This window comes from Parasteatoda tepidariorum, chromosome 7 (assembly GCF_043381705.1).
Source record: "Parasteatoda tepidariorum isolate YZ-2023 chromosome 7, CAS_Ptep_4.0, whole genome shotgun sequence".
Classification (NCBI taxonomy): domain Eukaryota; kingdom Metazoa; phylum Arthropoda; class Arachnida; order Araneae; family Theridiidae; genus Parasteatoda; species Parasteatoda tepidariorum.
Window position 1 is genome coordinate 80,287,878 of NC_092210.1, and position 12,248 is coordinate 80,300,125.

The window sequence follows — 12,248 nt, forward strand, 5'->3', positions numbered from 1 at the left end:
CTTTTTATCTTTTAGGTTAAGAGCAATCGTAGCTTCAGCTCTAAGAGCGGAGTGAACTAGCCCTTGTATTCTCTTTAGCCCTGCTATGTGATTGTCAACATTCACTGGTGAAAGTCAACAACCACCGATTTCGGTCAGTCACAGTAACATGCACATCATTTACATAATAACCTCATCAGGACGTTTATTTCATACTTTGCCTAAATAGCATCCGACATATTTCATACTTGCCTGAAAACGTCAGGCACTATATATAATGCCGGCATTTTATACTTTGCCGGTCACATAAAAAAATTGGTAATATTAATAAATTAGCAATATATTAAATTGGTCATATTATTAAGTAATATTAATAAATAAAAACAGTTCAGTATTTTTAAGGTTAAAAAAATCACATTTTGCCGAAGATTTATAAAAGTTGCCAACCAAAATCAAATGTATAAAACTTTTGTAAGAAGATAAATATTTATTTCATAATGTCGTATCATCTTACAACAACATGTTTTAAATTAACAAAGTATGAAGAAAAATGTATAAAGACTAGGAGGGTTAACTCAATACTCACTCTGCAATTTCTTCGCATTCATCCTTGTTTATTTTACCCTTAAACTTCAATGTTTTTCACAGAATATTTTGTTTTTGAAATACACAATTATTGTAGTTTTAAGTAAGAAAAATGTGTTAGAATGTTAATCATAAAGAAATAGACAATTACCTGGATTTGAAAAACCTTTACTTGAAGAAAATAATTTTACCTAAAGAATACAGATCGTGTGAGTCAATAATATGAAATTAGTAATTGTACTCGTTGACTTTTATCTTTCTTCATTAAGTGTTTTTACTTTTGAAAATTTCACTATTTCACTAAAGGCAACACATAATGTCTCGCCCTCGTTCTCTCTTTTGCTACTTCAATTAACATCTACTTGAGATCGAGTTTATTCGAACAAATTGAATTCCGAAACGAAATGCGCTTTCACAAATAAAAATTGCTTTATCAGCGAACTTATTAAAGCACCTAACTCATTTCAAGTATCTACCTTTTGGGCAAAAAAACAAAATGCAACGTGGAACATGCCAAACAGCTTTTAATGATAGATAGAAAAACTTACGTTGATTGTCGCAGGCACAACTGGGACAAGGTTTCGTGCTGTAATCGATCTGACATGGAGCATCGCATTTCGGAGGAGAGCACTGAATGGATGGAATGTCTGTAATAAAATTTAAAAATAATAATATTAAAATAAAATAAAAAGAAGTGAAAGTTATTAATTATTTTCCCTTTTTAAAATTTGCTACGTTACCTTCAACACCAAAGGCGATTCTCACCTTCGAAATGTTAATAAGTTTGAAAAAAAAATCTTAAAGTATTGAATAATTGTTTTTTTTCTCAATAAATGAAAGAGCAAAACGTTTATTACCCAAATGTTAGCATGGGTAAATTAGACCCCCCATTTGTGATGGAAATAGGCGGAATTGGCCATATGGTTAAAGATACGCTGTATTGCTATAGGTTTGTTCTCTAACACTAGGATGACTTGGAAGAAGTATATCTGTCGTAAGTATTCTACCCAATATTTAGTCATTGTTCTGTAAGACAAGGCAAATTCCCCTCGATACAAATACAATTTGCATCAGAATTCCAGACTTTGATTGCCACCGTATGATTTATATAACTCCGTTGTTCTTGTATCGTGGCAACACTACATTAGGCAATACGAGGATTCGATCATATTGATAATTATAGTGGAAGAGAAAATTCGGAGGAAAGTTTGACTAACTTGTAGTATAAGGATTCGATTTATAGCATTTTTTTTTTCAGAAATGCTGTCATCCTTAACTCTCGTATTTGAAGGTGTAAATAGGAGTAAAAATTGAAATAAACATTCTCAAAATCTATCTTATTATAAATAACTTACTTTGATTGCCACAGACGCAACTGGGACAAGGTTTCGAGCTGTAATCAATCTGACACGGGGCATCACATTTCGGGGGAGAGCACTGAACAAGTGGAATATCTGTAACAAAAGAAAACCAACAATTATAACTGAAAAACAAAATACGAAAACGGAAAAAGACAATTTCATAAATATGGTATCGATTGTTACAATCAATTATGGAATTTTCTTAAATAAAATAAAAAGTTGACGGAAGAATAAATTTTTTGAAACGAAGACGATAAATTGTTTGAGAAAGATTCAAATTTAGCTTTATTGTAAAAGATAAGGAAATGTAAAATACCTTGTATTCGTAATGCTAAACGATCTTTTTATAAATTAATTTTGTTAAGTATGTTAGATGCTGCCTCAATTAAAAAGCTATTGAAAAAATATTGAATAATATTAATTAGTTTTTGTTATAGTTTTTAATAATCATCCTAAAATTTCGACACAATTTTTTTTTTAATATAATGTCTTAAACCTTTAATGGGATACCTGTAAGTGACGTAGTGTGGGTTTCTCGATCCTGATTGGTTATTGAAACCTGACATTTGCATACGTTAGCAACTGTTCTTTCCATTCTATTTCGAGTAGCCCAAGTTCGTCAAGTATCAATTCTTTTAAGTGACACATTCTATATTCTTTCAAAAGGTTTCAATTCTTTCATTATATACCTCTTACCTTTCCAAAAGACAGCCACGAAGCCGTGTAGAACATAAACAAACTAATTATGCATCTAAGATGGCAGGCACGCGAAACAAAAATATTTATGATTGCAATAAAATAATAAATTTAAGTTAAGTAAAAGACGTACAAGACAAAGGATTATATTTCAATACATTTGATGTGCGATACGGCACTATATTTAATTAACATCGCGTTAGTTAACATTCTAACTTATGTGAAGAAATTTAGCTCAACTTTAACACGCCATTTTGCTTATTACCAATCAGCTGGCTCTGACGTCATTGATCACATGTCTGGGTTTCCGTGATCTTCTTCTTGAAGCGCAAGTACCCAATTCCCTAAATCTATCAAACAATAATGAAACAGGAAACCAGCAGATTTGCATGTCTGGGGAACCGTTGATCTTTGCATGTTGTTGAATTTAAACTGAGCACCAACATTTAGAGACTTGAATTCATCATACCGATTATTGAATTGACTATTATTACTTTCATAACGACAACACTCTATGTCAGCTGTTGTTAAGCAGTAATACCAAAGTATGGAAGTAAAACGCATTAACCGGCCCCTAAGTGCTTAGGAGGTAGGGAATTTGGAATATCATACAGGGTCATTAACATTTATAGTCACCAAAAATCTGTTTAAGTTAAGTATTAAGTAAAGTTCGTAAAAGTTAAAAATTGAAACAATTTGAAAGATTTTAATGTTTTTACAATATATTTAAAAACTTTTGTACTTATGCTTTTCAGAGTGACATATTTGTAAGTTCGTAATGTGTGCAGTCTTAATTTGAAGAACTTAGATCGAGTTTTGTAACAAGAAACTTAAAAATTCACTAAATATGCTTTATTTCCATCCGAGCTGCAAAAACTTGGGTGCGATACTGCCTATTTCTCTCAAAGCCTCATGGTTAAACATTATCGAACGTTTTTGAAAAGGATTAGAGCGTCATTTACATGCCAGAAACTTTTATCTGAATTGTTGCAGGTAAGGATTCAAACACCCATTTTTGTATATTAAAACTTGTTAAGGCCAGAAGGGTTATTCGTTAATATTTCAGAACGATAAAAACCTTCTGTATTTAAGTTAGAGACCCATAAACATGCACAATAAGTTTTCATATAATTGAATCTTGCTGCCTGATCCATTATGGCAACAAAGTGTGTTTTTCCCCACTGAAAACCGATTTACCAGAAAGAGAAAAAAAGATTCGATGCATCATAATTAAGAAAAATCGTATTAAAACTTAAACTTTGAAATTAAGCAATAATTAAATTTTTAGAATGCATTACTTACTTGAAGCACCGCAAACACAACTAGGGCAAGGACTTGTGGAATAATTTATTTGACAGCCGGCATCACATTTAGGGGGAGAACATTGAACAATAGGATGATCTGAAATAAAGACAATCTTATTTTTATACATTAATATTATTCACAAGCCTTGGTAAACATTAAAAAATTCATCTTAATACAATTTAGTAAATAGTTTAAACTTTATTTTACTATAATTTATTATGACTTAAATCATCGTTTTAATATATTGTAAAGTAATAAACATCTCAAAAATTCATGTGATTATAAGTAGAAAGCAATATCAAGTTAAAATTTATTAAAGATTTATCACATATTTTTTTTTAACATATTGAGAAAAAACTATCTTGAAAGTCGTTTTTTTAGCACTAAATTTAAACAGATGAAATTTTAACAAGTTATTATTTGCTATCACTTATGCAATCACTCTTCTTGTCAAGAATCGTTGAAAATTTTAAATGCCGGATTGATAAAAATCAATTAGATTTTTAAGAAAATATCTGGAGATGGATTTTTTGCACTTAATTCACTTAATTTTCAAATTTTTACCACTAATGTAGTATGTTTTGGAATAAATCAAAATCCGATACCACAATATGGATGGCGGATGAGGTAGTACCACCCACGCTTATTTATAAATTTCAACAGTTGAACCCCTTACTGCTAATTTTACTTTTTGCGTATTTCGCTGTATCTCGAATACTTTTTAAGCGAATTGAAATTTTTTTTCACACAATTATAAAACTCGTTTATCCAAAGATAATTCCATGCAAAAAAATTAGTAAGTATTTATTATTTTTGATAATTTTATTTAAAAATGGACGCAAAAATTTTTGAATTATAAAGTAAACAATTTTTTGCATCATTTTAAAGAATGTAATCGGGGTGAATACCTTGCGTCAGGGTGATTCCCTTGCTTGCTACTTTTTAAAATCGCTTTGGAGAGGTGTATCAGAGATAGTGAATTGAACCAAAGAGGCACTCTCTGGAATAGGTCTCTTCGAGCCAAGTCTGATGACATCGATATAATTGGAAGGTCAGAAAGGGATTTCAAAGAGGCTTTTCGAGCTCCCGAAGCTGCTGCCACAAATATGGACCTTTCTGTTGACGAAGTTAAGACGAAATTCATGGAATTTTCGTCCTCTACTGTAAATTTCAGTGCTACTTTAGGTATTAATGGTTATATCTTTGTAAGGGTTAACGAATTCAAGCACTGTTGTTAACGATCTTTGAAAAACTCGACACTGTTGTTAAGGATCAAAACATACTTAGCAGAAATCAGAGTCAAAATGGCTATTAAGTGTTTCTTTGAACTGGGGAGAAAGTTAAGATCGAATCTTCTCAGTCAGAAAACAAAGTTAAAACTCTATAAGACACTCATATACTTCCTGTACTGCTTTAGGGAAAGCGAAACTTAGACCCGAAATTCAGGTATGTAGTGGTCACTGGACAGCTTCGAAAGAAAGATTCTCAGAGCCATCTTTGGTGCAATTCAAGAAAGGGGGGGGGGCGAACCAGGTATAACTTCTAGCTCTACCGACTCTATAATCAGCCCCAAATTAAAGAAATAATCCACAGTTATAGACTGAAATGGCTGGGATATCTGTGTAGAAGCTCTGAAAAAAAGCGCCATGAGAATCGTCACCTTTCAGAACCCTGAGGGGTCACGTCCAAGAGGTAGGCCCCCTACTTGATGGCTGAACGACATTGAAAATGACCTGGGAACCCGTAAGATTAGAAATTGGAACGGAGTATAGGAGGCGTTGGTGTTTGTCAACTGTTCCGGCAGCCAAGGCCTGCAAGTTGTGGTGACAAAGAAGATGAATTTTACATGGCGAAATACAGAACTTCGGTCAAAAGTCGGTTGAATCAATCCTGAGAAATGAAATTTGAAGTATTTGACTATTTAGAAATGCAATTTTTTAGATATTATTCGACAGATTTTACTTAAATTTTGTATTTTGCCATGTAAAATAGCATGCTTTAAAATGATGAAAAAAAATTGTATACCTTGCAATTCAAAATGTTTTTGCCTTTTATTAAATAAACTAATGGAAAAAAATATTTATTAGAAGTTAATTTTCGCGTGGATAATTGTGTGCAAAAATTTTCAATTCGCTTAAAAAGCTCCCGAGAGATGGCAAAACACGAAAAAAGTAAAATTAGCTTTAAGGATTCCAAACTTTGGAACGCGTTCTTGACCAAACTATTGGGGCCATATTTTTCGAATTGTGACTTTCGAATTTTGGGGGGCAGAAATCCGAATCCGTCGAAAAAATAGCATGTTTACTCAGAGAAAGTACATTTTTGAATCTGATTTCGTAACTTAAAATATCGTCTGTACTAATTAATTATCATATTCGAAGTCACCCCCTTGAACCATTAAGATTAATTCTCAGAAAGTTAAATTTCAATCATTAGGTCAAAAGTTATTCAGGGTTTAGCACATCTAATGCACTTGGGAAAACATTGCAAATATTTTTTGTGGCTACTGTTCTGCGAAACTCAAAAAGCATGTAATGAGTCCTCCAGTTTTTAACTGTTAATTTCATCATGAATTTTAAAATAAAAATTTAACTATTTAGGAATAAATTAAGAACACAATGAGCTTATAAACGGCAAGCGAATTTAAATCATTGTTTTTCAGTCCCTCAATATACACCCTTGTGCAAATTAATTGAAACAAACTTTTTTTTTCGTGTTTTTTAAAGAAGATGTTTTGGGGTTGTTTCTGTTACAATGGGGTTGGACCTTTGCAGCCTATTGACGGTATGATGCGTTCTGAGCAGTACATTACTATTCTGGGTAAAAAAGTTGTTCCAGAGTTGAAGAAACGATACCCTGATGGAACAGGGATTTTTCAATAGGATTTAGCTCCTTGCCATACGTCCAAAATTGTCAAGAAATTCATGTATGAGAATCAAATTGAGACATTGGAATGGCCAGGGAACTCTCCAGATATCAACCCAATTGAGAATCTCTGGGCCATACGCAAGAATCGCCTATTAAATATGGACTGTACAACTATGGAGAAGCTAATCACGGCGTTAATTCATGTGTGGTACAAGGACACAAATATTATAAATGACTGTAAAAAATTAGTGGAATCCATGCTGAATCGTGTCTAAATGTTAATGAAGTGTCGTGGAGATCATATTATGTACTAAAAATTTTTGAGTTTGTGTAAATTTAAATAAAATAGCATTTTCTCTTAGTTTTCTGAATTTATTGAGTTTGTTTCAATTAATTTGCACAAGGGTGTATCCTTGTTTACATCTGTTGCTGTAAATGCTGGATTATGAAAAATGTGTCTAATTGTGATGCACTTATTTAAAAAAGTTTTATTTGTTGGGAAAAGTATAATAGAATGAATTAAAAATAAAATTCTTACTTGAGCCTTCACAGCTGCAGCTAGGGCAAGGTTTTGTGGAATAATTGATTTCACATCCGACATCGCATTTAGGGGTAGAGCATTGAATAGCAGGTTGAACTAAAGTAAAAGCAAACGAAAAAAATAAAAGGAATTCAGAAAGGTTCATTTTTTTCAATTTGTAATAATTGTTTCAAATGAGTTGGCGAGAAACTAAGAACAATATTTTTTATTAAACGTTGACATGACGTTCTTCAATTCAGTTTCATTGTTTATATTTAAAGTTATATTTTATGCATTTGTATTAATCTACAATCGGATCCATTAAAAATCCTCGACAAAACGTTGCTTTTCTGAAAGTTTCCCGAAAAGATTCTATACTTCAAATAATAATATTTATTTAAAGGGAAGGAAAATGAAACCGTGGCTAGAAATTAACAGGAAACCGTAGCATTTAACCGAAATGGAGCAATACTTTGCAATAAAACTAAAACATAACAAAGTTAATTTCTTGTTTTTAATATTTTGACTACCTGGAAAATCTCTCAGGATTGCATTTTTTTTCCCATGAAGTTATTTTTATTTCAGATTTTTAAATAGCAAGTTTTATCATAACTTGATTTAGCGTTGTTTATTTAACGTTGTTTATTCATATTTTCATAATTTTTTTTTTATAAATTGTGAGTAAAGGAGGAAAAAAGGAAAGAAGACAAATAAATTGAGAGACGTTGTTTCAACACAATAATCTTATTTTTAAATCAATAGAAATGTTTAAAATATAGTTTCGAAGCAAAATGAAAAATTCGAACAAAATGAAACATAAGGTCTTTTTTCCCTTAAAATAGCATTAACTATATTTTTTCTTTGAAAGTGAGACGCATTATAACTTAAGTTAAAATCAAATTAATGCTACTTACCTTCTGGGGGTATAACATATATTAAGATTTAGAGGTAAACGAGGAGAGCTGTAACGTGTATAGATTCTAATCTCCGCCATTTCTCGACCTTTATGAGCTAAGTTAAGATATTAATTTGATTTCAATTTGATATTTATTTAGATAGCTAAGATATCTTCGCTGTACTGGGATTGGTTGCCAGTTTTTTCCAATTTTCAAACTTTTAAAAAGTAAAATGTGTGCAAAATAAATTTAGAATTAAAATGCATTATTTAAAGGTGGAGTGCAGTTTTAAATAAGCAGTCTCATTTCTTCCAATTTGATTACAGCATATTTGAAAGAAGTAGAGAAATAAATCATTTAAATGACTAATAGTTAAATGAACTAGTTTGAAACGAAAGTATTAAGCTTATCGTTAACATAATTAATTAAATAGGAAATTTTCCCTAATAGTAAGAGTGGGATGTTTCTTATGCCGGTAAATGTTCAAAATAGGATGCTCCTCGTATTTTGGATAATCTTTTTCTTTTTGACAAGAAGGAAAATTACTTAAAAGTGAGTTTCTCGAATAATAAGAAATCCTCATAAAAATAAAAGAAAAATGGAAGATTTCAGATACAGTGAAACCTCCAAGTTTCAGTGCCCATACCAAGGGGCAACCTATTCTGCACTTTCATCCAGCTTAACTGAAAAATTTGTTAAAATTATTTAAAAATTAAGAAAAAATTTTTTTTTAAAAATCAGAAAAAAATTATTAAAATTAAAAGTTAGTTAAAAATTAAAATAATTAAATCACCTTGAGGGCAATTACAACTTGGGCAAGGTTTTGTGGAATAATCAATATGACAACCTGGACTACACTTTGGTGGAGCACACTGAACAACTGGAACACCTAAAGACAAAATGTTGTGTAAACAAACTTATTTAAATTTCATGCGTCCATCTCATTTTGATGCAGCGCAAAGCGTCACAATAACATATACACAAAATAACCAACAGTGTCAGAAATATTCACGAAACAAATTCTTGTAAAATATTCATATTGGCTGATGAGATCATATTTTTATATAGAAAAATCAGAACTGAGAGTTAAAAAAGCAGACAATGCAACGTGTCAGAATAAATAAAATTATGTTTTTCATTTAGCAGTTCATAAAGTAAGCCATCCAAAATCATGCAAAATAAACACTTTATGGTATTCACGAAAAAGGATGACATTTCGAAAAATCATTGTAGCACCTAAAGTTTGCAAACTGAAATTTTTATTAGCTAACTATTCAATTCTCGTTTCTGATGCTTAACTTTCCTTTTAGTATTTCTCAATCTTGTATTTCTCAACTGGTAAAACTTTTTCGTTCGTGACTTTATTACAAATCTGAAGATTTTCTGTATTACAAACATTATTAGTGACAAGTTGTCACCGTTAAAAGAAGGGTAAACAAAAAGATATCATTATGCAAGGCGTCAAGCTTTTTCTGAAGTAAAATTGTCTGTTCGGCAAGATTTTATTGCCAAAGGTAAACATAGTTGATCTTTGAATTCTTCTTATAATTAAATATCTGAATTCTGACTTGTGTGATCCATAATAAATTGAATAAAAATTCTTTAGGAGAAATAGGTGCTTCTTTGATTCGTGACTTTTACATATTCGTATACATATTTAATTCGCTGTCAAATATGTAGAGCGCTTACCATCAAAAGTCAAATGCACAAATTAGTTGAGTTCAGCTTCACAAATATAAATAATTTTAAATCGAATAAAAAAAAAAGAGAAAATAAGTTAAAATAGAAAAGTAGGTAAAAATAGAGAAAAGAAGTTGTTTGCGTGTGATTATTAACCGAAATCAAAGCAAAATTTTTTTTCGAGGGATGAATTTTTTAGCAGCCATAAAACACATCACGTAATTTAAATTTTTGTTAGACAACACAATCTGTTTTAGTGTTCATATATCCTTACCAAATGAATAGAGGGATTTGTAGTGAGAATATATTTAAACAATAAAGATATTTGAAAGAAAATATGATACATTTTTATGTAAACATATTTGAAGATCAACTTACCTAATTGAGAAATACAAAAGCAACTAGGGCATGGTTTTGTTTCGTAATTTATATGACATCCAGATCCACACTTAGGAGAAGCACACTGCACGCCTAAAAATAATTTCAGCAACTTTTTTTACAACTTATCAAATTGGATTGAAATGAAAGTAGAAGTATTTGATAGCATAATGAATAAGCTGTGTCATTAGCAACTTCAAAAAAAGTATCATTAAAATCACAAACATTTTATATTAAAATATTCAAAATAGCATACAAAATAGCATAATATATTACTAAGGAGTATTCAAATGTGATTAAAAAACAACAGCATAATCACTAAGGCGATGCTTTAGTTGAGCATCTCAACGCTATTACACTAGTCACTAGGGGTAACTACAGGTTGCTATTAAAGTGGTAACTAGGGAGACTACCTCCAAATCGCAGCGTTCGTCAACCCCTAAATTACTTTCGTTGTCCCATTTGCATCGCTTCATAATCCGAGTTCACTTCTTCTCTCTCTTCTTGAAATCTAATCTATTTTGTCTTGCTTTTTATGAAGGGTAGTAATTTTTGTAAAATAAAGTTCTAAAAATATATAACGTACAATTCTAATTTTCTATGTTTGAAGAAACAACATTTGTCAGTACTCTATATTACCATAAACTTTTAAAATATACAGAAAGCAATGAAAAGAGTCAAAAATTAAAGAAACAACTTTGTAATGTAGTAGATAAAAATGGAGATAGTAATCAAGAGTTAAAACAAAAGTTAAAGACAAATCGATGAACTACAACATTCAACAAAGTAGCATAAAAGTAAACTATCTTTAAAAAATTAATGAAATTTCGTTTAATGTAAATCTGGGATATACTAAAATAAGGATTTAGCATTAACTGAATTAAAAATTGCAAATGACTGATGCTTTTTAACAGCATCTTCATTGATTTTGTTCTGGCAATTTCATTAAAACGCATCTCCTTCTAGCGTAAATTAAGCCACATTAAAACTATATAGTTGTTTTAAATTATTACATAATAAGCATAATTAAAACAAAGTTGATAAGCATAATTAAAACAAAAATATAGCAAAATTTTTTTATGAGCTGTTCGTGTTTCATTTTTATTTCTGACCAGCTTATAGTTTAGCTCATTTCAATTCTTCGTAGCCAAGACGAAAAAAGAAAATTTTCTTTTTTTTTTCTTTCTTTTTTAACCACATGCACTCGTACTAGCAGTGCAAATAATAGAAATATGTGAAATTTTCTCTTTCGTTTTTGACTTTTACTATCATCATCACATAGTTTTATTTCTCTTAATATCACTTGAATAAGTTATATCAAGTAGCAATAACAATGTAGTATTTTTTAAACATGGATTCTGTTTCAGAGACAAGCTACAAAGAAGCATATGAAGAAAAAATGTTAAAGTGAAGTAAATATAGTTATTTCTGTTCCGATGACAAGCATTAGTATCAATACTAAAATAGAAAACATGTCGCAAAAAACTGGAGGTAAACAAGAGCTTAAGGTTTGTCTTACCTATGTTTGCAAAGCCCTTCCTTCACTTTTCACTGATTTGAATCTCATACAAATCCATTTATTTATACAATTTTAATGATTTAATAAAACTGTACTAACCGTTATTAAAAGAGCATACACATGATGGACATAAACCATTCTCCTCATTGTATCGTAGCTCACATCCAGCTTCACACTTCGGAAGTGAACACTGAGTGTTGCAAACGCAAGTTGGGCAGCCATTATCACCAATCGCAATTAAGCACATATCATCACATTTAACGGGTGCACATTGAAGTTCTAACAAAATAAAAAATAAAATTTTAGCTGCAATCTGAAATACTGAAATCATTTAATATAAATGCAGCGATGTCAAAGAAAATACTTAATGGTAATTTTGAGCTTCTTTGTAAAGTTCGAATTATCGGAATTTCTTCTTCTCTTTCTCGGAATTTCTTGTATTTCTCTTTCTTTATGATTTA

General features: G+C 30.7%; 1 protein-coding gene across 1 annotated transcript in view; it reads right to left on the reverse strand.

Moving 5' to 3' along the window:
- Positions 1 to 12,248, reverse strand: part of LOC107446012 (kielin/chordin-like protein) — a gene marked incomplete in the record, with an annotated part of 171,960 nt that overhangs the window by 76,971 nt on the left and 82,741 nt on the right. The window contains 7 exon segments of the mRNA XM_071183690.1: positions 1,113 to 1,211; positions 1,920 to 2,018; positions 3,924 to 4,022; positions 7,333 to 7,431; positions 9,004 to 9,099; positions 10,269 to 10,361; positions 11,887 to 12,066. Of these exon segments, the coding sequence (XP_071039791.1) occupies positions 1,113 to 1,211; positions 1,920 to 2,018; positions 3,924 to 4,022; positions 7,333 to 7,431; positions 9,004 to 9,099; positions 10,269 to 10,361; positions 11,887 to 12,066 (765 nt within the window).